This window comes from Pipistrellus kuhlii, unplaced genomic scaffold (genome assembly GCF_014108245.1).
Source record: "Pipistrellus kuhlii isolate mPipKuh1 unplaced genomic scaffold, mPipKuh1.p scaffold_m20_p_9, whole genome shotgun sequence".
Lineage (NCBI taxonomy): Eukaryota > Metazoa > Chordata > Mammalia > Chiroptera > Vespertilionidae > Pipistrellus > Pipistrellus kuhlii.
The window spans coordinates 27,748,562-27,775,075 of NW_023425595.1; the positions used below are offsets into that span (position 1 = coordinate 27,748,562).

General features: G+C 42.7%; 2 protein-coding genes across 7 annotated transcripts in view; one reads left to right on the forward strand and one right to left on the reverse strand.

Annotated features, from left to right (window-relative positions):
- Positions 1-9,825: 9,825 nt before the first annotated feature.
- LOC123651901 (ubiquitin-like) lies at positions 9,826-13,231 on the forward strand. The gene is made up of 2 exons (XM_045577895.1): positions 9,826-10,122; positions 13,226-13,231. The coding sequence occupies exons 1-2, from the start codon at positions 9,826-9,828 to the stop codon at positions 13,229-13,231; spliced, it is 303 nt and encodes a 100-aa protein (XP_045433851.1).
- A 4,939-nt stretch (positions 13,232-18,170) lies between these two features.
- Positions 18,171-26,514, reverse strand: part of ZNF143 (zinc finger protein 143) — a 29,644-nt gene continuing 21,300 nt past the window's right edge. For all 6 annotated transcript variants that reach the window (XM_036427884.2, XM_036427883.2, XM_045577570.1 and 3 more), the window contains 4 exons: positions 25,262-25,410; positions 23,359-23,520; positions 20,438-20,584; positions 18,171-19,506 (listed from right to left, as the gene is read on the reverse strand). In XM_036427884.2, coding sequence (XP_036283777.1) covers positions 19,423-19,506; positions 20,438-20,584; positions 23,359-23,520; positions 25,262-25,410 — 542 coding nt within the window. In that variant the 3' untranslated portion in view covers positions 18,171-19,422. The remainder of the gene's footprint in view (positions 19,507-20,437; positions 20,585-23,358; positions 23,521-25,261; positions 25,411-26,514) is intronic.

Genomic DNA, 26,514 nt, shown 5'->3' on the forward strand with positions numbered 1-26,514 from the left:
TTCTTATTGTAGCACTTTATGAATATTAACACTTTGCTATATATGTAATTTGAACACTTTTCAAAGGCTAAACTCAAGTTAGATTTTTAATATAGATATATATATATATATATATATTATTGATATTAGGAAAGGTGAAGGGGAGAAATATAGAAACATCAATGATGAGAATCATTGATTGGCAGACTCTACACACTCCCTACCAGGGATGGAGCCGATAACCCAGGCACTGCCCTGACTGGGAATAGGATGGTGACCTCCTGGTTCACAGGTCCACCCTCAACCATTGAGTCACAACAGCTGGGCTCAAGCTGGATTTTTAATAATGAAACACTTAGCATGTGGGGAATTCCCTGAAGACACAGTGAAGGGTGAACCAATGTTTTCTACAAGCATTTGCTAACTGATGAGTAAACATCTTTTTTGCATGTTAATCCAAATTCAATTTTAAACTCTTGGGAAACAGGAAGTCTATCCTTTTGTGTGTTTCAAGAAGGTGCATTGGCACCCTCCCTTCAGTGCCTACTCTTCTTCAATCCCTGATCACAAATTGTTTTAACTTTATTGTATTGTTGACATTATTACAGATGTCCCCATAACTCTCCCTTTGTCCAATTCCACCTGTTCCCCTTCCTTTCACCACACTGTTGTCTGCATATATGGGTTATAACTACATGTTCTTTAGCTAATTCCTACACCTATTTTTTTTTTTATGTGGATAGTTGACATTTTCCCCATTTTATGGGAGTTAAATAAAAACCATTTAGAAAACTTCTACTCTTTATTAATCTGTAATATGAGTTGTGTGTAAAAATACTATGCTTGCTTCCTAAGTTAATGGAAATGTTAAGCCTCTTAGACACCTCTTCCCCACTAGATCGTTGCTCCTAAGCCCCTCCCACATAGGAATCCTTTATCCCCTATTGCTATTTCCTTAACAGGCTTATACCTGTCATAACAGGTGTTATTACTATCCCCTTCTAGAAGATGAAATCCCTTGAATGTAGGGACTTTTTCTACTTGTTGCAGTCTACCGATGTGGCTTAGGTACTCAAAATCTCCTTAGTGATACTAGAGTCCTTACATATTTATTGGTTTATCTCAATATAAATTCAAATGGTACAGAAGTCTCCCACTTACCCCTTCAGCCCCCAGCCCAAGTCTCCTTTCTGGAGGTAAACACTCTTTTAACATTTATTGTTTTTTGTGTTTTTGTGGGGTTTTTTTTTACTCTTAATTTGGCCACCTATCTGCTTCCTAAACTGGGAGGTCCTTGAAGTAAGCTAGGGCAAAAGGGCCAGGGTTCTGGATGGGAAGGGAAGAATTCCTGGTCCACAGTCCTAGTCCTTTGAATTCTTGGCACCTAGGACCTCGCAAAGAAGAGGAGAGGTAAATTCCCAACAAATGTATAGAATGGGGGAAAGAGGAATTTCTTTAAAAGTTGAAAACTAGACTCAGAGGAACCATTTCCTCTCTAAAACCTTTCCTTGACTTTATTCACTTCAAGGTAAAAATAATATCCCAGCCTGGCTGGGGTGGCTCAGTGGTAGAATGTCACCTATGAGCCAGGAGGTAACTGTTCGACTCCTGGTCAGGGTATATGCCAGGGTTTCTGCCTCGATCCCCAGTTGGGGGCGTGCAGGAGGCAGCCAATCAATGAATCTCTCATCATTGATGTTTCTATCTCTCACTCTCCCTTATATATATAATGTGTGTGTGTGTGTGTGTGTGTGTGTGTGTGTGTGTGTGTGTGTGTATTCCATGCACCAGACTTTCCACCACACCTGGCATGGACTATACACACTTTGATCACTGCCTTCCCTCCCACCCTGGGCTGAGATCGCATTTTGTTGTTAGAGATTCAGCAACTAGCAGTGTCCCTTGGCCCCTGAGAAGGTACTTAATGTTTCTGGAATAATTGAATAAAAATCTTGTGTTCCTTAAGACAAAAGTGCCCAAATGAGTAAGAAACCTAGGCCCTGCCTCCTCCAGCTGAGAACATGGCACAATGTATGGCTTGATTGCAGCAGCGTCCTAACTGAAAATCGATTGCTCTGATTTTTTTTAAATGTCTTGATTCTGAGTAAGCACTCACTGTACTGTAATACACCCTAGGGCATATCTAATTCAAATTTCCTGTTTTTTCTCTACTCGGAGTTATTTCTAACTGTAATGTTGCTAGGCAAGTTTTGCAGAATCCACCAGCTTGTGGTAATGTTGTGATAACTGAATTAAAAATTTGCCTCTCGGTGTTGGCAGAACAAACTAAACCTGTTTGTTCCCTTTGAAGGACAGATGACTTAGCACTGTAATACCACCATTGTCAGCCCATTCACCTTACTTAGCAAAAACAGCAAGATTTCTGCCCTAAAGATGTGTTGTTGTTGGGTTTGTTTTTTTTTTAAATATATTTTATTGATTTTTTACAGAGAGGAAGGGAGAGGGATAGAGAGCTAGAAACATCGATGAGAGAGAAACATCGACCAGCTGCCTCTTGCACACGCCCCACTAGGGATGTTCCTGCAACCAATGCATATGCCCTTGACCGGAATCAAACCCGGGACCCTTCAGTCCTCAGACTGAGGCTCTATCCACTGAGCCAAACCGGTTTCGGCTGCCCTAAAGATTTGTGATTGAGATTCCTAAACCACCCTCTCAAATACTTTTTATACAAGCACATGAATATATGTGCATATTATTAACATAATAATGCACTTTTGAATGAAAGGTCCTTCATAACTATAAACTAATTTTTCAGTCTATAGGAATGTTTCATAAAACTAGCCAGGCTTTACCCAAAGCTGAATTTTTTTTTTTTTCTAGTTTACGCTTTTGATTCTGGAGAAAAAATAATTGTCTCTAAACAAGAACCTACTCTAATAGATCTCTAATTTTTTTTTTTTTTTTTAAGACATGTTGGGCCCCAACCAGTTTGACTCAGTGGATAGAGCGTCAGGCTGCTGCTGACTGAAAGGTCCCGAGTTAGATTGTGGAAGGCATATACCTTGGTTGCAGGCTCAGACTTCAGTGGGAGGCACACAGGAGGCAGCTGATCAATGTTTCCCTCTCGATGTTTCTAACTCTAACCCTTTCCTTCCTTTCTGTAAAAAATACTTTGAAAATACATATTTTTTAAAGAGAGATTATCACAGGTAACCTTTAAAAAAAAAAAAGTCATGTTGGTCAAATCTGTTTTTCATTTAAATACCAAATATGCTAAAAAATAAATAAATAAATAAATAAATAATTTTTTTTTTTAAGTTCATCTTTCTTCATCTTGCTTGTTATCTTTACCTTTCTTCTGTTGGTTTGGGCCTTCTCCCCACCTCTAACTGCCGATTACCAACTGCCGCTGGGCCCCAGGCACCCAGATCACAGGCTGGAATGTGGTAGCTCTACCGCTGCTCCTGTTTGACTTCCCAGGTATAGATTTCCCTTCTCTGTTACTTGTCTTAACACCCTCTGATGGATGATGTTGTTTGACTATTTCAGTACATGTTTACCAGCTCAGCCAGAGAATATAATACTGGATAATCAGGTCCAGTTCCTCTTTAGTTCTTCAGTGGATTAAGTCTCAGACTAGCATTGTCCCTTACAGATAAGTGTTCAATAATGTTACGTGTGCTTTTAATTATAATACTATTGTTTGAGAACAATCCACACTTGTTAATGACTTTGTAACCAGAGAAGATAACCAAATCAAAACAAATAGTGTTGATATCATAAGAACTTGAAAAGCACAGCTCAGGAAAAGTGACCAGTTGAGAGCTTGTCCTTTAATGAAGTAAAAATACAATATTATATTTCTTGCCATGCCTAAATAATCGTTAAGCACTACTGATATACTATTTCCATGTATAACTTCTAATACTTATATAAAGTAGATCAAGGGCAGATTTCATTAAATCTTTTAGGTATGGATTATATCAGTTGTATAGATTATATGCAAAAAGTTTGAGGATCTAAGATTGTCTTTCACTTCTTGCATGGGGTCCTCAGCTATGAGAAACCATGCTAGGGTACTTAAAAGTTGTGTCTGTACATAATCAGTCTTACTAGTGAAAGAAGCCCTCAGGCCTGCTTCCAGTTATCTCAGCCCTGACATAGGTCCCCAAACTTGAAAGACCTGATAGTCCACTGCAATCAGTCTGCCTTGTGGCAGAAATACTAACCTCAAAACTTCCCCAAGAGAAAATACTGATCACTGAGCATATCATTCGTAAATAAGAGAGTTCTTAGCCAACTTATTTAAAACTATAGCTCTGCAAAGCAGTTAGCCAAAACATGCTTCTATTTGTTCTCTTAAAACTCTTTTAGGCTGAAATGGAACCCAGCGGCCCCGTTTTCTCCAATATCCCTTTTTTATGTCTTGTACAGAAGCACCAATGGCTGCTTTTGTCTGTATTCTTAATGAGTTTCAATAACTGAAAAGGTCACCACGGAAATGCTATAAATAGGAAGAGTCATAAGGGAGTGCCCAACAGAATGCCAGTGTTCAATACACATTCGGATAATTGATTAATTGCCTCTCTTGAGTCAATGACATATACAGGAAATGACCTCAATGTCCACGAGGTCTGCCAGTTGTTTGTGGGCTGCGCTGTGATTATTTAAATCAGCTTTGTTCGGATCACGGCAGCACAAAAGATGTGATGACTCCCTCCAGTGAGTGCTGGGCCCTGCCTATGTCATTAGGAGAAGGAGAGGAGATAGAGCAGACATCCCATGCTGGTCTTTTGTGTAGCAACAGGACTGTGTTTGGGTACTCTGTGTTTTGATGACTCAGTGGTGAGTCAGTTTTAAAGTTCTGTAAAAGGTCTGGTTCAGCTCAGACAGGATTGAGAGATGAGCTCATCTAGTAAGTAATTGGTTAGAGACTACCCAATAGTGTGTGATACAATCAGGCGATTGGTGGCATAAATGTGTTTGTGGAAAAGCATAGCAATCAGGATGAACAGTTTGAGTGCAGATAACGACTTTACTTGGCAATCATCTACCGAGTGCCTACTATGTTCAAGCACCATCCATGTCCTACCCATTCCCCATTACCTTTATATAGGTCAGAGTATGAGAAACGTCCAAAGGACTACAGAAAGCTGGGTGCCTTTGAGGGGGCTCAGAAAGGTACAGTGCTAGTGATATGGTAGGCTCTGAGCCAGATGCTTTATATATTTAATCTTTACAGAATTTGTTGAGAGAGGTACGTTTATTCACATCTTACAGATGAAGAAAATGAAACCAGATTGGTTAATGCCTGCATCACACTTCCTCGTGTTCATGACTCTTATTTTGTTTTATTGTCTAATTGTATTAACTAGCACTTCCAGAACAACATTAAATAATGGGAAAGGTATCTAATGGCCACTTAGCTCAGGGGGTTAGAACATGGTGCTAAAAATAGGAGAGGAAGTGAATGAGCATTATTGTCTTGCTGCTGACTTTAATAGGGATAGATGTGGCCGAAGCCGGTTTGGCTCAGCAGTAGAGCGTTGGTCTGCGGACTGAAGGGTCCCAGGTTCAATTCCGATCAAGGGCATGTACATTGGTTGCGGGCACATCTCCGGTAGGGGGTGTGCAAGAGGCAGCTGGTCGATGTTTCTCTCTCATCAATGTTTCTAGCTCTCTATCTCTCTCCCTTCCTCTCTGTAGAAAATCAATAAAATATATATAAAAAAAATAGGGATAGATGTGGTAGATGTGTATGCATATATGTGTCATGTGCCCAGGATTTACATCTGCTATATTAAATAAGTATTATTTTTTTCTTTTACCAATATGAAGAATGAATATTAAATTCTACCAAATTTTTAGAATTTCTCTTAATTTTGCTTCATGAAACACTGGAATGTTTACTTCTTTTTCTATGCTTTTCGATACCTTTAATGAAAAATGCTGATTCTCTAAAAGCCTGAAAGAAGTTGCTCATTATATTTTTAAGATATATCTTTTAACAGCTTTCGTTCATGACAATTTACCTGATTTTTTTTTCCTACTTTTTTTGAGTCTCTATTGGTAATCTACATTTCCTTGAGTATTACCCATTGCACTTATATTTTAAGTTGTATTAGCATATGATTGGGCAAAGTGTTCCCTTGTATTTCTTATCATTTCCTCGGTACCCATGATTATAAATCCTTTCTCATTCCTAATTTAAATATTTGTTTTGTCTTTTTTTATTATATTTGCTAGTGGTTTATTATTTTAAAAAAACTGATTTTAGAAGGGAGGGAAGAAAAGAGATAAACATTAATTTATTATTCCATTTATTTATTCACTTATTGGTTGATTCTTTTTTAAAAATATATTTTTATTGATTTTTTACAGAGAGGAAGAGAGAAGGATAGAGAGTTAGAAACATCAATGAGAGAGAAACATCGATAAGCTGCCTCTTGCACACTCCCTACTGGGGATGTGCCTGCATCCCAAAGTACATGCCCTTGACCAGAATCAAACTTGGGACATTTCAGTCTGCAGGCCGACACTCTATCTGCTGAGCCAAACTGGTTTTGGCTATTGGTTGATTCATTTTTAAAAAAATATATTTTATTGTTTTTTTTACAGAGAGAAAGGGAGAGAGAGAGCTAGAAACATCGATGAGAGAGAAACATCGACCAGCTGCCTCTTGCACAACCAATGTACATGCCCTTGACCAGAATCGAACCTGGGACCTTTCAGACCGCAGACTGACGCTCTACCACTGAGCCAAACCGGTTTCGGCTGGTTGATTCTTGTATGAGCTCAGACCTGGGATGGAACCAGAAACTTTGATGTATTGGGATGATACTCTAATCAGCTGAGCTACCTGACCAGAGCCTGATTTATCATTTTTATTGTTTGCTTTCTCGTACCCCCAAAGAACTAGATCTTAGATTTATTCCCTTATATTGTTTTCCTGATTTTTTTTTAAATATATTTTATTGATTTTGTACAGAGAAGAAGGGAGAGAGATAGAGAGTTAGAAACATCGATGAGAGAGAGTCATCGATCAGTCGCCTCTTGCACACCCCCTACTGGGGATATGCCCACAACCAAGGTACTTGCCCTTGACTGGAATCGAACCCAGGTCCCTTCAGTCCCCAAGCCGACGCTCTATCCATTGAGCCAAACCAGTCCCGGCTGTTTTCCTGATTTTGGATAACATGCACTAGGTCCTTTGTTCTGAGTATATTTATCTCTTTCTTGCAGGTGGAAATTTTTGGAGAGGTTTTAGGGGAGGGTCTTAATAAAATATTCATTAGCTTTCCAGGTGTGCTCTTCAGGGTCATGGTCACCAATGATTGGTCAGTGCCGTTAGTCAATATACACTGAGTGGCCAGATTATTAGGATCTCTAAATGCATAATAATCTGGCCACTCAGTGTATATCCTATATAATAAAAGGCTAATATGCAAATTGCCCCCTCGATCAGGAGTTCAACCAGCAGGCAAACCAGCCAACTCCCCATGTCCTCTCCCCCTGGCCAGGCTGGTCTGACCCCACTCATGTACGAATTCATGCACAGAGCCTCTAATATATATACTGAGTGGCTAGATTATTATGCATTCAGAGATCATAATAATCTGGCCACTCAGTGTATTTGGTCTTGAGGAACTGAGGCCTAAATGTTATCCTTTTTTTTAGAAGCAAGCTGGGAGCCAGGTGGTAAATGTTATCTTTAGGGAGGAAAAGGTCAGGGTATCTAAACTGCATGACCAGCCGAAAACGGTTTGACTCAGTGGATAGAGCGTCGGCCTGCGGATTGAAGGGTCCTGGGTTCAATTCCGGTCAAGGGCATGTACCTTGGTTGCAGACACATCCCCATTGTGGGGTGTGCAAGAGGCAGCTGATCAATGATTCTCTCTCATCGATGTTTCTAACTCTCTATCCCTCTCTCTTCTTCTCTGTAAAAAATCAATAAAATATATTTTAAAAAAATAAAATAAAATAAAATAAACTGCATGACCAGGTGACATGCTAGGGCAGGATAGGTTACCGTAGGGGCGAGGTTCTTGTTTTCCCAGTTTTTCAGGGCTTTTGGCCCATCATCCTTGCTCTACTCATGTCAAACAAAATTATGTACAGTTTGGTGAATATTCACAATTTCAACACCTAGATTAAGAACCAGAACATGACTAATACTCAGGACCTACAGGGCCCAGTGAGAAATGAAAGTGCAATGTTCAGATTTTATTAAGAACTTTGAGATGGTGACAGCAGAGCTTTAAATCAACTGCAGGGTCTTTCTAAGCCCAGGGCCCTGTGCCCATGAAGCTGACCTTGCTAACATCCCTGGAGGCTCTCTTTTCATCCCTAACCCCACCTCTCCACCAAGGACACCCACTATCCTGACTTCAGGTGGCAAGAATAGTTTTGCCTGGACTCCTTTGTGATGAGCTTCTTTTTGCTCAGCATTACATTTGTGAGGATCATCTATACTTTCACACGGAGTTGAAGATCATAACTCTCATTCCTATAAAGTTAAAACTAGTCTGAGATTCAGCTTTAGTTTGCCACTGATTGAAGAGTTGTTTAGGAGAACTCAAAACTGTTTTCCTAGTGTTTGAGCACATTTGGCTGACTAAGGACTAACTTCCTACTTTTGGGCACTTTTTCCTTTGAATGAGTGGGTCCTTACTCATAGAACTTATAGTATGAGTAAGACACAGTGAGCTTTAACTCCCTCGTGCTCTTCTGATGCCCAATAAGGAAGAGAGAGGAAGAGAGATCGCCAAAGAAGGCAGTTAAAGCCATCAGTGGTTGGTTGGTTTTCTAACCTTTCCAAGCAGAATTTTTTTTTAATTTCTCAAGAGTAGTAGTACACACTGATTACAGGTTAAGGTGCTGAGGTGGTCTTGTCAGCCTATGAGCTGCCAATAAAACAAGAGAAATTGGGTCCTTATTTGTCAGGTGAGCAGAGGCACCCCACTTCTATCATCTATCTGAACAGGAGCAAGGTCCCTGTGCCTGCCATTACCTCCGGTTGTCCTGGAGAAGTGAGCGGTGGGTCCTTTCTATTTATGGGATGTATCGCTAAAAGGATGTAACGTTTAAACCTAATGTTAAAGACTAAACTCAAACTATTTTATTATACTTAACTTGTACCAACCAATGTATAGTTCAAATTTGGTGATCATCCAGAAAATTTTTTTAATATATATATATATATATTTTTTTTTTAATTGACTTTTTACAGAGAGGAAGGGAGAGAGATAGAGTTAGAAACATCGATGAGAGAGAAACATCAATCAGCTGCATCCTGTACACCCCCTACTGGGGATGTGTCTGCAACCAACGTACATGCCCTTGACCAGAATCAAACCTGGGACCCTTGAGAGTCCTCAATCCAATGCTCTATCCACTGAGCCAAACTGGTTAGGGCAACCTATCATTTTTTAAAATAGGGGTGTCGAACTCAATCAGAGAAGGGGGCAAAATCTAAAATCCAGCCTAAATCGCGGGCCGAATGGTTTACTGAACAGTCATAAACTGTCATTGTGATGGAAACGCAGCGGAGTGCAGTGATGACAGCGAGGTGCGGGCCACATTGCAAGGCCTGGCGGGACGGATTTGGCCCGAGGGCCTTGTGTTTGACACATGTGTTTTAAAACATCGACCAGTTGCCTCCTGCATGGCCCCTACCAGGTACCAAGCCTGTAACCTGGGCATGTGCCCATGTGCCCTGACCGTGAATTGAACCAGCAACCTTACCTGTGTGGGACAACCCCCAACCAACTAAGCCACTTCAGCGAGGGCCATAACTTATCTTTTAATTATTTAATTAAACCTTGTTTAATTAAATGAGTTATGTGCTCTTTCTCTTCAAGAAGGCAGGCAGCAGACGCAGAGATGCAGATCTTTGTGAAGACCCTGACTGGCAAGACCATCACCCTCGAGGTCGAACCCAGTGACACCACTGAGAGTATCAAAACCAAAATCCAAGACCGGGAGGGCATCCCGCCTGACCAGCAGCGCCTGATTTTTGCCGGCAAACAGCTGGAGAATGGCCGCACTCTCTCAGACTACAACGTTCAGAAAGAGGCCACCCTGCACTTGGTGCCTCGTCTGCGTGGGGGCGTCATGGAGCCCTCCCTCGGCCAGCTCGGGGCTGTCTGCACCCCCCCGCGCTGCCAACTGCTGCAGGAAGTGAGGCCACGCCAGCAACCTGTGCCCCAAGGACGTTAACTAAGGCCCCTCCACCACCTCCTCGGTGCAGGCGGCCTTTTGCCAGAACCCTGTGGCCCTGGGGCCCCAATAAAGTTTGCTTTTCTGCTGACTGGAAAAGAATAAATAAAATAAGAGTTATGAACCGTTTACCGTTACTATACAGTCTCATTCATATTTTTATTTTTGAAATCAATAATTCTCCAGTCAAAAATTACGTAGGTGGCTTTGGCTGGGTGACTTAGTTGGTCGGAGTGTGGACGAGTGCACCGAAAAGTTTTCAGGTTTAATTCCCCCTCAGGGCACAAACTTAGGTTTTGGTTTCTGTTCCAGTTAGACACGTATGGGAGACAACCAATGGATCTCTCTCTCTCTCTCTCTCTCTCTCTCTCTCTCTCTCTCTCTCTCTCTCTCTCTCTCTCTCTCTCTCTCTCTCTCTCTCTCTCTCTCTCCCTCACTGTAAAACTGATGAAAATCATATCCCCAGTTGAGGATTAAAAAATAAAGTGAAAATAGTAAGTGGGCCCTGGTCTCTTAATCTCTAACAGGAAGAGAGGAGAGTAGGTACACAGCATGATTAAAACAGAGCCCTAGCCCTAGCCCTAGCCGGTTTGGCTCAGTGGGTAGAGCGTCGGCCTATGGACTGAAAGGTCCCAGGTTTGATTCTGGTTAAGGGCATGTACCTTGGTTGAGGGCACATCCCCAGTGGGGGGCGTGCAGGAGGCAGCTGATCAATGTTTCTCTCTCATTGATGTTTCTAACTCTCTATCCTTCTCCCTTCCTCTGTAAAAAATAAATAAATAAATAAATAAATATATATAAAAAAAAAAAAAAAAATAGAGCCCAAGCGGGTGAGTGGTAGGGAGGGCTTGTGTGCCTGCCCACCGTGGGGGCTGCAGGCCAAGTATCACATGCCCACATCGGCAGGGGGAAGTGCATCTGCAGCAGAAAGTCACTCCCTGGCCATCCTTAGAGTCCTCCCTGCCAGGATGCCCTCCCTCCTGCCAGGAAAGACCCTTGTGACAACTTGCAAAAAGAGGGTGACTATCCAGCCAGAGCATCTATGTGTACTGGAAATCTACACTCAGCGGCCAAAAAGAACAGGAACCTGTGGAAATCTTTGTCAGAAGTGAAATGCTGCCTGACCAGCATGGCTCAGTGGTTGAGTGTCAACCTATGAACCAGGAGGTTACGGTTCGATTTCTGTGGGGGGTGTGCAGGAGGCAGCTGATCAATGATTTTCTCTCATCATTGATGTTTTTCTCTCTCCCTCTCCCTTCCTCTCTGAAATCAATATATATATTGTTAGAGATGCTCTCACAAGAGCCACCAGTGGGAATGGAGGCCTTTCGGTGCCTTTTCATGAATGAAGTAATCTCTGAGTAAAAGGTCCTGGGTGCCATATGCTAGGGGCCTGGATCTCTGTGGAATGACTTCTCTGTAGACCGAATACCTTGCTCCTAAAAAAATGGAGGGGACCTGGAGAACCAGAACAGGGATGGGTTTTCCCCTTGAGTGGGCCACTTCCTTCTGAAACCATCCTCGAGAACAAAGTCAGAGTCCACTTAGTAGACTTGGATCCACAGCAGGACAGCAAAGGCTGCTGTCTAAGCATACGGGATAGGAGCTATTGAGTCCTGTTGCCGTCCATCAAGGTTGACACTGGGGCCCTGGGCTGGATCTGCCTTTGGGTGAGCAAGTGACATTCCCTGTGGAGGTGGAGGGAGGTGGCCCTGCAGACCTCCCCCTGAGACTGTAGAGTGTGATGCAGAATACTGCCATCCACCTGCGCACCCATTAGGGGTGGGCTCAGGAGTGCTGAACATTGCTAGGGCTTAGACGGTAGGTACATGTGTGATCATGATATTTAGCTTCCAGTACCTTCCACTCACAAGGATTGCAACTGGCATTTTAGGACTGAATCTGAGGTGCCCTTTGGTCAAAACTGGTTACAAAAACGGTTGGCAGATTGAGCAAGGAAACAAAACCGGTTTCCCAGGTCTGGGGTGGGCATTTATTTCCTCCTTAGAGTCATCCCAGGTGAGACAGTCAGGCTCCTTCTCGTCCCTCACATGGTTTTCTCCCAGAATGAAATTATTTCCTTCAAGCTTCGAGGAAAGGTTGCCCTGCCCAGGAACAGCTGGTTAATTTGTTCTAGAAGGGACACCTTAAGCAAGCAGTATGTGGCTGTGGATTGCTCCCTAAACCTACACAGCACCTCCTGCTGGTGGTGGACCCCCAGGCTCACCAATAATGCCTCTCAGGTTCACTTTTCTGGTGCTCCTGACTTTCTGTTTAAAAGGACATTAAGCGCCAAAACCGGTTTGGCTCAATGGATGGAGCATCTGCCTGCGGACTGAAGGGTCCCAGGTTCGATTCCGGTCAAAGGCATGGACCTTGGTTGCGGGCACATCCCCAGTAGGGGTGTGCAAGAGGCAGCTGATCAATGTTTCTAACTCTCTAACCCTCTCTCTTCCTCTCTGTAAAAAAACAATAATATATATATATATTTAAAAAAAAACACACACACAATAAAAGGACATTAAGCAATTTCCGGGTGCTGGAAGAGCCCTAAGGCAGTGGAGGTGGGTTGGGGAACGACCTCTCGCCCTACCATTTGCCCAGTTGAATGCGTAAGATCTGCTTCCAAACTGGGACTTATTGCCCTCCCCCAAAACCCACTGGCTTGGAGCAAAAGCTTTTTATTTACAGAGATAAGGCAACCCTCTTGCTGACTTTAGTTTTTGCTTTTTCCAAAGAAATGGCAGAAGTTGTCTGGGCGGCACTGCCACTGAGTCTGTAATCCAGATTGGAGCTGTTTTCCACATCCCTTTCTCAGGCTCCTATCTGAGCCAGGGCTCCGGGGCAGGCTAGTGAAGTGCTAGGAGCAGTGTGTCCAGGGGAACCCTGCGGAGGGGAGGCAAACGAGGGGGACATTTGGGATTGACATTAGAACAGGAATCCCTTGAATGCAGAAAGTAGGGGGCGGAGGGAGTTTTGCTGGGTAATTCTAGTTTTAGCTATTCATGCAATTAGCCTGAATCTTCAGTAAGCCTTACTCTCAGCATGACATTCTGTCCTTCAGGTTTAGCCGTGCACTGGAAACACTCGAAACTCCTGCGTGGAGATTCTCTGTACCTCTCAAGCCAGGGGGGAGTTTAGAGCCAGAGGGAACAGTTAGAGGTGACCTGCTGCTTGGTCAGGCCACTGGGACTTCTGGGGAAGTGGAATTCTCACTTATCCTACGGGACCCCACAATCTAAAAGGGAGAAACAATGTACACAGATAATAATTTAATTAAAAAAATAAAAGGGAGAAGCAGACGATATGTTCCTAAAACACAAGTCACACCTCCTGTGTGACAGTGAAAAGAGAAGGGCTTTTTTCAGCAGGCAGCTACCCAATCTGTGAGGCTCAGTACGAAAAGAAAATGTGGGGCCTCTTGGTAAAAAAGAAAAATAGTGCTGTTAAGTGCTGGCTGGGTAGCTCGGTTGCTTAGAGCATTGTCCTAATATGCCAGGATTGAGGGCTCGATCCCAGGTCAGGCACATACAAGAATCCATGAATGCAAAAATAAGTGAACAACAGATTGATGTATGTCTCTCTCTCTCTCCCTCTCTCACTCTCTCTCTCTCTCAAAAAAAAAAGTGCGTTTAAATGCATACATAAAGTCAGATACACAAAGACATGTATACAAGGTACTAGGAGTATCAGATTCATAGAAAATGGAAAGGCGGCTGCAGGGCTGGAAGAGGGGTGACGGGGACTTATTGTTTGAGAAAGTTCTGGAGCTGGAGAGTGTGAAATTTGCTCAACAATGTGAATGTACTTAATGACACTGAACCCAAAACCCTTCACCCGCCTCCCCACGCGCACACTACTTCTCCTGGTGCTTTAATTTGCTACTTAACATCATTCTAAGAAAAATTAAAGAATTAATTTAATGAATTTAGCATGAATTTTACCCTTCATATTTATATTATGCAATGCCAACTTGAAATGAAACTATCAAAGTGTGTAACTTGTATTTGGGGATCACTGAAACGACGCAATTGGAATTCTGCAGCTCATTTCAGGAAGGGAGGGTCCATGGTGCTGGCCCAGGAAAGGAGGAGGGAGGAAGAGAGGGTCCTCCCGGCACAGAGGCTAGGGGAGGAGTTTCTGAGGGCCTGGGCCCTCAAGGTGCTTGGGGCAGGCGCTCTCTTGGGCTGACAAGTCCCCTCAGCCCTTCCCACAGGACTGCCTCCCCAGGCCACAGCAGGTGGGCTACTCCCAGGTATCTCCAAAAGTCAGAGCTGGGATAGGCAAGAGGCTTGCTCCTCTCAAGGCTCAGCTAAAGCCAGCCACCCACCAGGACCACTATGGTACTGCCAACCTAAGGCAATAATGGCCACCACCATGGCACCAACCTCCACAGGGTGTTTGCGCCTATCATTGACCCTCCTGCACTGGCACCCAGGGCCCTGCCAAAGGCAGAAGGCACAGCAGCAGTCACAGGGTGAGGGCAAGAAGGGGGAGGCCAGGCAGGGAAGCAGCATGGAGAAGAGAACTCATTTAGGGAGGCCACAGGGGGTGGGACTAAGTTCAGGCTCCAAGCCCCCAGTGCCTATTCCATTCATTGTTCATTGAGACTTCACTTACAGAACACAAATTCAAAGATAGGATTACTAAGAATTTCAAGACTTCAGCTACCGTGCATTAACTCGCAAGTGCAGGGCTCTTCAGAGTGCAGGGTCTTGTTCAACTGCACTGGTCACACGTCCATGAAGCCAGCCCTGTTCCTCTATCTTTTGGCTCAATGGATAGAGCGTCGGCTTGGGGACTGAAGGGTCCCGGGTTCGATTCCGGTCAAGGGCACATACCTTGGTTGCGGGCACAACCCCAGTAGGGGGTGTGCAAGAGGCAGCTGATCAATGACTCTCTCTCATCAATGTTTCTAACTATCTCTTCCCTTCCTCTCTGTACAAAATCAATAAAATATATTTAAAAATAAAATAAAGGCACACTGAGCTTCAGCTTTAAAAAAAAAAAAAAAAAAGAAAGAAAGAAAAGAAAAAGAAAAAAAAAGAAAGGAGGGTACTAGTATGTGGCCCAGCCGCGTGTTTCAGCCAGCATGTCCCAGAGGTTGAGCATTGAGCCATGAACCAGGAGGCCACAGTTCAATTCCGGGTCAGGGCACATGCCTAGGTTGTAGGCTTGATCCTCAGTGTGGGCATGCAGGAGGCAGCTGATGGATGATTCTCATCATTGATGGTTCTCTCTCTCTCCCTCTCCCTTCTTCTCTGAAAAATTAATACACACACACACACACACACACTGAGTGGTCAGATTATTATGATCTCTGAAAGCATAATAATCTGGCCACTCAGTTTATAGCCTATATAAAAAGCAAATTGTCCCCTCAACAGGAGTTCGGCCAGCAGGCAAGCTGGCCAACTGCCCATGTCTCCTCCCCCTGGCCAAGCTGGCCCGATCCCACCCATGCACGAATTCATGCACTGGGCCTCTAATACACACATACACACACACACACACACACACACACACACACACACACACAAAGTGGCCATATTATTATGCATTCAGAGATCATAATAATCTGGCCACTCACTATATATATTTGCTTAAGTGTTCTTTGATATCTCTTCATCCCTAAAGCAAATCTAAGTATAGAAAAATCTCTTCATCCCTAAAGGAAATCTCAGCAGAGGGGGCTGAGGCAGCCTTCTCCACCTTTCCCTCTGCCAATGGGCTTCAGCCTTTCACTGTCCCCTCTCACTGCTGGGGTTTGCTGACACTTGACTGGTCTATAATCACATCTGAGCCAGGAAATGCTGGACCTGAAATTCATTGGAATGACACATGGAAATCTAGTTCATTTCAGTGCTCAGTGCCAGGTTTTCCTAAGGTATTAATACTTACCTACTCCCAGCCCCAGGGCTGCCACACAGGAAAGCAGCATGAGAGACTGTCCAGTTAGCTTGCTCCTGATGGAGGGTGGCAGAGTTGGGGTAGTTAGGGAGTGATGTGGCCCCCTGGGCAGCTGCCACCTGTAGTAGATTAAGGAAGCCAATCCTTTATTTTATTCTTTTTTAAAAAATATATATTTTATTGATTTTTGTACAGAGAGGAAGGGAGAGAGATAGAGAGTTAGAAACATTGATGAGAGAGAGTCATAGATCAGCTGCCTCTTGCACACCCCCTACTGGGGATATGCCCGCAACCAAGGTACATGCCCTTGACCGGAATTGAACCCGGGGCCCTTCAGTCCCCAAGCTGACGCTCTATCCATTGAGCCAAACAGGTCCCGGCTTATTTTATTCTTTTTCTCTTTTTTTAAAAATATATTTTTATTGATTTTAGAGAAGGGAGAAGGAGAGATAGAAACATCAATGATGAGAATCATTGATCGGCTGCCTCCTGTACATCCCCCACTGGGGACTGAGCCTGCAACCCAGGCTTGTGCCCTTGATGGGAATCGAACCTGGGACTCTTCAGTCAGCAGGCTGATGCTCTATCCACTGAGCCAAACCAGCCAGAGCTATTTTCTAACTTCTTTCCTTTGTAGTGGCCTGGAGCTGTGTCTGGGATAGAGTGCTTCTCTTGGACTGAAAGATGTCTTGAGCATTGTCTGGATTTTTTGGACATTGCAGTTATTCTCCTACCAGCTCCTTTTGCTAAAGTATATTCTTATTTCATCAAGTGCCTTTGGGGGTCTTCAACTTTGGAGGGCTCCTTTCCGCATCCTGCACCTGCACCCTGAAACCTACACCAGCCTCACTAACTAGCAACTGTCAGCACCTCAGCTGGAGTCCTTGGGGAAATCCTGCCCCCTCCTGAGGTCCCATTGCCAGGAAGGCAGGGAGGGGACCAACCAACAGCATCACTCTGCACTTTCCTCTGGTGCCAGGAGGAAGGCATTTTCTTTTGAGCTGAGGAACAATCAGGTCTACCAGCAGAGTCTCGCTCAGTCCTACCCTGTCCAGCCGGCAAAGGAGCTGTAAGAGACCCAGGGAAGTCGATAGCTTGGGTTTGGGTCTTGGGAAGCACAGTAGGGCTGGTGGGCCCACCCAGGAGCTCCCTATCGGCAGGACAGGGACTGGGAGGCTGCTGCTCCGCCCTGGGTCTTCCCAGATTCTGTTCTCCTGCTCTCCCCTCTGAGGCCCCTTTCTGAGCCTTAGCAGGCCTCAGCTGGGAATTTTCAGCATGTTTAAATGTCTGTCAAGAATGAAGACTGGTTCTGCAGGTGACTAAGACCTTTTCTAATGTTATATATCTACAAACAGCTTTGAAGGGCAAGCCACCAGTGTCCTGCCCATCCTGGAAAAGTTTCCCATTTCAAATGACTAAGTCATGACCCTTTTTTACAAGACTTCAAAGAACCTGATCCAAGATAACATTTATCTATATATATGTAAAAGCCTAGGCAAGCAATTGGCCGACCAGCCAACTGGCCAGTAGCTATGACGTAAACTGATCACGGGGGGGGGGGGGGGGGGGGGGGGCGCAGGAGCTGCTGAGGAACAGCAACTTTGCAGAGTGCCCTCTCTCGCTCTGAGCACCCGGGGACCCCTTGGGGGATGTTGGACTGCAGGTTTCTGCAGGACCCCCGCTCACTCCCCAGACGCCCTTTGAGCCCTGGCACTAGCTGCGGAGGGATCACGGAAGGTTGCCTCCAGGGCGTGTCTGGCCTGTCTTGTCCAGTGCTGCTCCACTGGCCACGTTCTAACTAATTTACTTCCAATGTGCACAAGTCTGTGCATGGGGCCTCTAATATTTAATAAAACAGCTTCACTTTTTTTCCTTACTTACTGTAAAGCTGGAAATGAAAACCAGCCACATGTCAGCTCTCTAGCAAACAAAGCATGGTAACGACCGCGACCAAGTGATTGCTGCAGGACAACCCTCCACCACCCCCCCCCCTTCTTTTTTTTAATCTTTAGCTGAATTTCTGACATTAGAGATGGTTTTTCAAGTGCTCAGATCATTAGGTAACCAGAAACCAAAGCTCATCTTGATAATCTTTGCCATAAATTATCATCTGAGAAGGCAGCTGCGGCATGGTGAAATATACACTGGATTTGGGAGTCAGAAAGTCTGGGTTCTCAAGTCCTTGCCCTGCCCCTTCATAGCTATAGGCCTGGGTAAGACGCTTAACTTCTTTGGAACCACAGTTTCCTCCTGTACAAATATGGGATTGTAAATCCCATATATCTCACAAAACTGTTATGAGTACATAAAAATTTATAGAATAGTACTTATTTGGTGCTTGATCTACAATATACTCTCAATCGTGTTGGGTTATAATCTATTACATTTGTGGTATTTTCTGTAACAGTTCCCCCCACCCCCATACCCATTTAATAAAACAAATATAAAGGTAACGTTTTAAAAATTGCTGTATTCAAAATAATAAACTTTAGGGTAAATAAGCTTTAAAACAAAAGTACATAAGCAAAAAAATAAATAATTTACACCAACCTACTAACCTTATTTTCAGAGTAAAGCCATTTCCAATTACAGCACTGTTATCTGGGCTCCAGACTGTGATCAAACTTTGATAGTGCATTATTTTTTTAAAAACAGTAACAAAAACATGAACACTAAGTAAAGTCTTTAACAAAAAACAAAGTACTGGATTTAGCTTTTTAATTTTAAAAAACTTTGTAATTTTATACATAATCCAATGTAGTGCTAATATAATTAGCATTTCAGCTTGAAGAGTTGGTAATTAACAGGAATGGAAGCCTTAATAAACAGTCTTCAAACCATGAGACACAAATAAAAAGACAAATATACAGTAGAACAAAAGCTGCAGACACTCTACTAACCGGGGGAAATATTTGAAGGCTTTATATTCTTTATTATCCATGATGGCTTTTGGAATTATGATTGTGTGACATATAGAACCTTTGACGTTTTAAATATAGCCTTTATTTGTTTTTGTTTTTTCACAGTAGGTTAAAAATCCACCCTAAGACTCTGTAAGACTTCACTAGTCTTACATAAAGACTCTAGGAGTCTGCAATGTGATAAAAAGATTAATGTGAAAATTTACTGGACTGCCCTAATTTCATCCTTCCTTGTACACAATGAATCAATTTGGAAATCTATCCCACGGGTTATATACACAAAAGTGTCAAGAATAAAATGTTCTCCACTCTTGCATAAAAACGTGTACAGTGTTGAGGAATGGAAAAGTTATCGTTTTCCTGGGCCCCGGGCCTCCCGGAGCTCTGCTGCCTGAAGAAGAAAGGCTCCCTGGCTTTATTGCTCTCAGGATTAGTCATCCAGCCCTGGTGTTTCTCCTTGTTGGATCCTGGATGCTATTCTGATGGCTTCTTCCAGAGATGGCTGTTCTCCAAGCTGAAACAGGAACACACACAAGCTCACAATCAAGATAATGCCAAAGGAATCTTACTTGTCAGAAGTGGGATTTCTGGCCCCTGGGCTTGTTAAGCAACCTCTACTGATTCTATCAGTAAGAGAAAATAAAGACAAAAACAAACCCAATTCCTACAGGGGAGAATAATACGGTCTCTTTATTTAGGATTTTGATAAACTTTTGCACATGCAAAGGACCAAAGATAGTCATCTTTTCCAAGGGAGATAATTTAGAGAGCTTCCTAAGCCTTTAGCTTCCATGCCCATAAGCTAAATTAAAACTAATGGTTGGAATTTTCATCAGTGTTTTTTTTTAATCCTCAACTGAGGATATTTTTCCATTGGTTTTTAGAGTTAAAGAGAGGGAAAGACAGAGATAAGTCTATGTGAGAAAAATGCATTGATTGATTGTTTCCTGAACAAGATCCAACCAGGGCCCGGTCTGGGGAGGAGTCTGCAACCCAGGTACATGCCCTAGATCGAGAATCGAGCTCAGTACCCTTCAGTCAACAAGTTCGATGCTCTATCCACTGAACCAAACTAGCTAGGGCCTAATTAGATTTTTATTCTGATAGTTAAGATAGCTGGCTTGATGCATATGGGATACTTACTAGAAGCTTTATTTTTCTCACTAAAAATTCCCCTAGAACAGTGGTCGGCAAACTCATTAGTTAACAGAGTGGCAAACCACGGCTTGAGAGCTGCAGTTTGCCGACCACTGCCCTAGAATATGCAAAATTAATAAAGAACAAAGTGCTGGTCTCTTTGAATCTACCTGAACATAGCAATTTCCTTAAAGTGAATAAGTGACACAGATTATTCTATGTCCCTCCTCCTGTAAAGGTTATGCATAAAGCACAGTGTACAAGGTTAAGTGATGCTGTTGATGGAAGACAGTTGCCTCTGGACTCACCTGAACTGCAATCTGGGTACCATTGGATGTTGCCACTAAAGTCAGAGGTCTGGTTTCTGTGGTTACTAAGTGATGGCTGTGCTGCTGGTGCCCCAATTCTGATGATGCAGTGTGGAATGCTGCCAAGTCCTGAGCCACAATTGCAACCTTAACCAAAAAATACACAAAAGAATTAAAATTATAATTTTATATATATAAATTTATTTCAGAGAGGAAGGGCGAGGGAGGGAGAGATAGAAACATCAATGATGAGAGAGAATCATAGATTGACTGCTTCCTGCTCATCCCTTACTGGGGATTGAGCCTGCAACCCCCCCAAATCTGCATATTAACTCTTCTCAATTCCTTAAGACCCCAGAACTAGCCAGTGTATCGGAAAGTTCCAATCATTCTGGTAGAAAGCAGTAGCTGGAAGTCTGAAAAAGCGGAGATTTCAGCAACACTCACCACAGCAGAGACAACATTTAGTTTCAATCCTGCCATGTTAGAGGCGCTGGACTACAAATAACGCTAAAGCCTACCCTTCAGATAACCCACAGGTGGAGTCTGAACACCCCAAGTGGATCAGCAACATCTGCACAATGGCCACAGCTGGTCCTCCCACCCTTGTGATATCCCTAGTGACTGAAAGCAGACTGATTCCAGTCCAGCCCTCAAAGCCTTGTCTTCTGAGAATTTTCCTCTCTCTCTCCAGAGAATTGTCCTAGCCCACAGGCTCCAGATAAGCTCATAAGAATGTTTGCTTTAGGGTCACTATCTTTCCAGACCTGCAACTGTAATTAGTACAAGGTCTATTTACCTAAGCTTAGTTATAAACCCAACCAAGTATTCTAGAGCCATGGAAATGGCTGCAAACTGATTTAGGTGGGACCATTCTAGAAGACAGCCTGAAAATTGTGTTGTTTTGTGAGTGTGTGGGTTTTTTTTTTGTATAAGGTATAATTAGCAAACAATAAATAAATACCCATCTTAGGTGCTCTATTGCATTTTGACAGATACATCTGTGAAACCATCACCTAAAACAAGATATAGTACAGTTCCTTCATATTCTATGCCATCAATGTCCTTCCCAAGCCAAGCAGAACTTTCTGATTTCTATTGCATAGCTTTGTTTTATCTGTTCTTAGATTTATCTGCCCTTAGATTTTACACACACACACACACACACACACACACACACAGAATAACTTTTTCCCAGTTTGGCACTTTTTCTTAATGGTATCTTTTGGTAAGCAGAGTTAATTTTGATGGAAGTCCAATTGATCAGCTTTCTCTTTTGTTAGTAAATTCTGTATCCTAAGACATCTTTATTCTAAGGCTGCAAAAATACTCAATTTTCCAGAAGCTTTAAGATTCTGAGTTTTGTATTTCAGGTTGTAGAAAAACTTCATTTTTGTTCTTTTTTCAATATTATTTTGACTTTTATAGATCCTCTGCATATTCAGGTAAATTTTAGAATTGAATTATCTGTATCATCAAAAAAGGCTGTTGAAATTTTTATTATGATGGTATGAAATATATAAATGAAAATAATATATATATAAATGAATTTACGAAGAATGAGAGCAACTAATTTTGACCGACTCTCAGTGAAGGTAGATGCAGTGAAATTTAACATTGCCTTCAGCATTGTACAAGAACATTTTTTTTGTTTTTGTTTTTAAAATATATTTTTATTGATTTTTTTACAGAGAGGAAGGGAGAGAGATAGAGAGCTAGAAACGTTGATGAGAGAGAAACATCAACCAGCTGCCTCTTGCACACCCCCTACCGGGGATGTGCCTCCAACCAACATACATGCCCCTGACCGGAATCGAACCTGGGACCTTTCAGTCCGCAGACCAATGCTCTACCACTGAGCCAAACCGGTTTCGGCCAAGAACAGTTTTTAAATATATTAATCAATATCATGAGGAAGCTCTCTATATAATGAAATAGACTTTCTAGATATATTAGTATATTATAAAAACAACAAAGTAAAGAACAGTTTACTACCATAAAAAAAAGGAAATGGGGAAAATGTCTGTATTTGTTTTTATATGCTTCATGAATCATTGGAAGAATATATAAGAAACTAATAAATGTGGTTTATTATGGGCAAGTACTAGGTTAATGGAGGCAGGGGTAGGAAGACTTTTTTTTTTTATAAGAGAACATTTTTTTTAAGAGGTAGAAAAAGTAATTCCTAGAAGAAATGGGCTTAGGAAACAAGTTATGGAGGTAAAGGAAGGGCATTTGGAACTTGGGTGTGAGGGAAAGGGGAAGGCACGGGTGTATTCCTGGACTCCCGGGAGGGAGAGTGCCAGAAGGAAGATTTTTTTTAAAAAAATATATTTTATTGATTTTGTACAGAGAGGAAGGGAGAGAGATAGTTAGAAACATCGATGAGAGAGAGTCATCAATCAGCTGCCTCTTGCACACCCCCTACTGGGGATATGCCCGCAACCAAGATAGATGCCCTTGACCTGAATCGAACCCGGGACCTTTCAGTCCCCAAGCCTGCGCTCTATCCATTGAGCCAAACTGGTTTCGGCCAGAAGGAAGATTTTTCAATGCATGCCTGTACATACGTTCTGATTTTTGAACTATGTGAATATATTATATATTAAAAAAATTAAATAAACTAAATTTTGAAATGAATTTTCCCCTAAGGGTCTGAGGATGATGATTGTAGGAAGAGCTTAATGGGCTGAGTAGTTTAAATGCACTATCTCAATCAATCCTTATGTCAGTTGTACGAGCCAGATGCAACACTCCTATTTTACAGATGATGAAAACAGACTCAGAGGGTTATATAACTTAGAAACTGTAAAACTGGGATCAATCTAAAGATTCTGTGCTTTACTATATCACATGTACATCTATTAACAATTTGGATATTGACATTTTTGATATAAAAGAAGAAAAAAAAAAGCAATTACCTGCTGTCCTTCTGTACCCTCGGCAGTTACCATAGCAACAGAGTGTGTCCCTGCCGAGGAGATGACTGCATCGTGAGCAGGGACTGTGATGGGCGTGCCATCCTGTGTTACCATTGTGATGGTATTACCAATGGCTTGCATGTCAGCTTGAGATATGTTGACCTGCAATACAATGCATTTTACAAATCAATCAACGTTTCATGTTATATTTGACAATCTTTATGAAGGACTAGGTCTAACTCTTCTATAAGTCTACTCTGAGGAGAGCAAATAAGCATCTTCTATTTTAGAAGGAGGTCATCAGAAAATTGAGTATTTCTTAAATATATTTCCTCCTCTCCATCTCTACTGCCAATTTAGATCCTTACTTTTCTCTCATCTGACTTTCTACAAATACTTCTGTCCAGGTATCCAGTCTAGCCCTTCCCTCATCACCCTCTACACCTTGGCATCTTCCTACAAAAGCAAATTTCAATACGCTCTCTGCTTAAATGCCCAGTGGTTCCCCGTCACCATAGCTCATTACATGGCATTGGTGACCTTTCATGATTGGCCTTTCACGGCCTCTCCAGACACTTCTTCCAGTACTTCCAAACCAGCCTCCGCAACCACTAACCATCTGCAGTCCCACAGTGGCACAGTCTATCATATCTTCAAGACTCTGCTCTTTACTTCAATCTCTGCATTACAAACTCATGAATATTTTTCATGATCCAACTGAATAGCCATTCTCTATAAGGGCTTCCAAAATTCCTTCAGGAAAAATCATTTACTTCTTCCTCCAGAATGCCACAGCACTCAACCATTTACCCATCTTTATGAGACTCTAGAGGCCCGGTACATGAAATTTGTGCACTTGGGGGAAGCGGATCTAAGCCATCAGTTAGACATCCTTAGCACTGCCGCAGAAGCAGAAGAGGCTCCTGTTACCACCACTGCGCTCACCAGCTGTGAGCCTGGCTTCTGGCTGAGCAGCACTCCCCCTGTGGGAGTGCACTGACCACCAGGGGGCAGCTCCTGCGTTGACCGTCTACCCCCTTTGTGGTCAGTGCCTGTCATAGTGACCAGTTGTCCCACCATTAGGTCGATTTGCTTATTAACCTTTTATTATATAGGACTAGAAGCCCAGTGCATGAAATTCATACACGGGGATGTGTGTCCCTCAACCCAGCCTGCACCCTCTCTGATCTGGAATCCCTTGAGGGATGTCTGACTGCCTTTTCACAATCCAGGGCTACTGGCTCCCAACCTCTCACCTGCCTGCCTGCCTGATCATCCCCTAACCACTCCCCTGCCAGCCTGATCATCCCCTAACCACTCCCCTGCCAGCCTGGTTGCCCCTAACTGTTCTCCCCTACAGGCCTCATCCCCTACAATTGCCCTCCCCTGCCAGCCTGGTCACTCCTAACTGCCTTCCCCTGCCAGCCTGGTCACCCCTAACTGCCCTCTCTTTCGGGCCTGATCACCCACAATTGTCCTCCCTTGCCGGCCATCTTGTGTGTTGGAATGATGGCCAATTTGCATATTACCTCTTTATCAGATAGGGTTATTTTAGATACCTAAATCTCAAACAAAATTCTTATATGTTAGTCAACATGTGTTTCACATGCATCCATTACTTTTCAAGCCCTTAATTTCACTGTGGTAATGACCTTCATCACCTTGCCCCTGAACTATACCAGTAACACCATCTGAGTTCTAGAGTAACAAACCTTCTCTCTACTAATCTCTCTGCATGTAGACTCTTTCAGCAGGCTACTGGAAAACCTTTAGGAAAGCTAGCACTGCCTACAAACTCAAATTTTGATATTCAAGGATTTCCTCAAGTGGGATGTAATCTGACTTTCAAGCCCAGGTTCAGAGAAGTATCACTAAACTTGTTCAGCTTTTGGTGCATACTTACATGCTGAGTCCCATCCTGGGATATGAGTGTAACCTGTTGACTCAACCCAGACTGGGTTACTGTGGCTACTTGTGTAGACAAAACGTCATCCCCGTCTACACCTGTGACGTATGTAATCTGGGGCCCTTTAAGAACATCTTCACCTTGACCTGTTTAAAACAAACAAATAATTTATTTGACCAATCAACCAAGATGCTAAAAAACAAAGGACATTTAAAATATTATAGAGAAACTTATACAAATTAAAGTAGATGTATTATAGTCTACATAATGAAAATAGTTTCCAGCACCTTCTTCCAATTCTTCTAACTTCATTTTTGCAAAGTAAAAGCAAATCAAAGCAGACTGAATCAAAACTTTCCACATCAAAGTTAAAGGTTCTAATTTTGGGAAACTTCTCTTATTCTCTTAGTTGGAGTAATTACTGATACTACACATGTATGTTGGAGCAGCGGGATAACTATACAGAAAGACTTGACTAGCAAATAATCCTTCCACTATGGCAATTTCTTATAGTCACTTAAGCTGTTAAAAATGATAAGATAATCTCCATAAACATTAACCACAAATCTGTGTGTAAATGCAAACTACGAATACTAAATTGATTGCAAGTCATCAGTACACAATGACATCATTGTTTAAAGACAATGTAATCACATGTTATCTGGTGTAAGGTTTATCATTTAATAAGTGACAGAATAGGAACCACCATCCACTTTATTTTTTTCAAAAAGAACCAGCAAGTAAACAAAAATTTCAATAGTCCATTACTGCAATACTTAGCAACCAGGAAGGTTTCTGACCTCTCTCCTATCTTTTTCCACCTCTCATAAAGGCAGGAACAGGGTCAATATACATTTTTCTCTTTCAAAGGAGGATTTAATATGCTAATTTAAGAGTAGTTCTCAAAGTTAGTGGTTGATGCATTCACTCATATTGCTATAGTCATCCTGGCATAATCTCCATTGCAGTCATTACTATGTTTTTTTTTGTTGTCCTATTCCATAGCTATTTATATATCACTAGAGGCCCCAGTGCATGGACTCATGCACCGGTAGAGTCCCTCAGCCTGGCCTATGGGGATCGGCTGCTACTGGCAGTCCTACATCCCATGAGGGATATAGCAGTGTGCAAAGCAGCAGGTGGCTGGGGAGGAGCCCAAGCTCTGGCTGGGCACCTCTCCCGCTTATCCGGTCCGCTGCACCTGCCACCACCACCTCTCGGTAGGCTCACTGCATGCCTGTCCTAAGGTG

Excerpts from the sequence above, each read along its gene's own strand:
- LOC123651901 (XM_045577895.1), top strand. The coding sequence starts at position 9,826 with ATGCAGATCTTTGTGAAGACCCTGACTGGCAAGACCATCACCCTCGAG.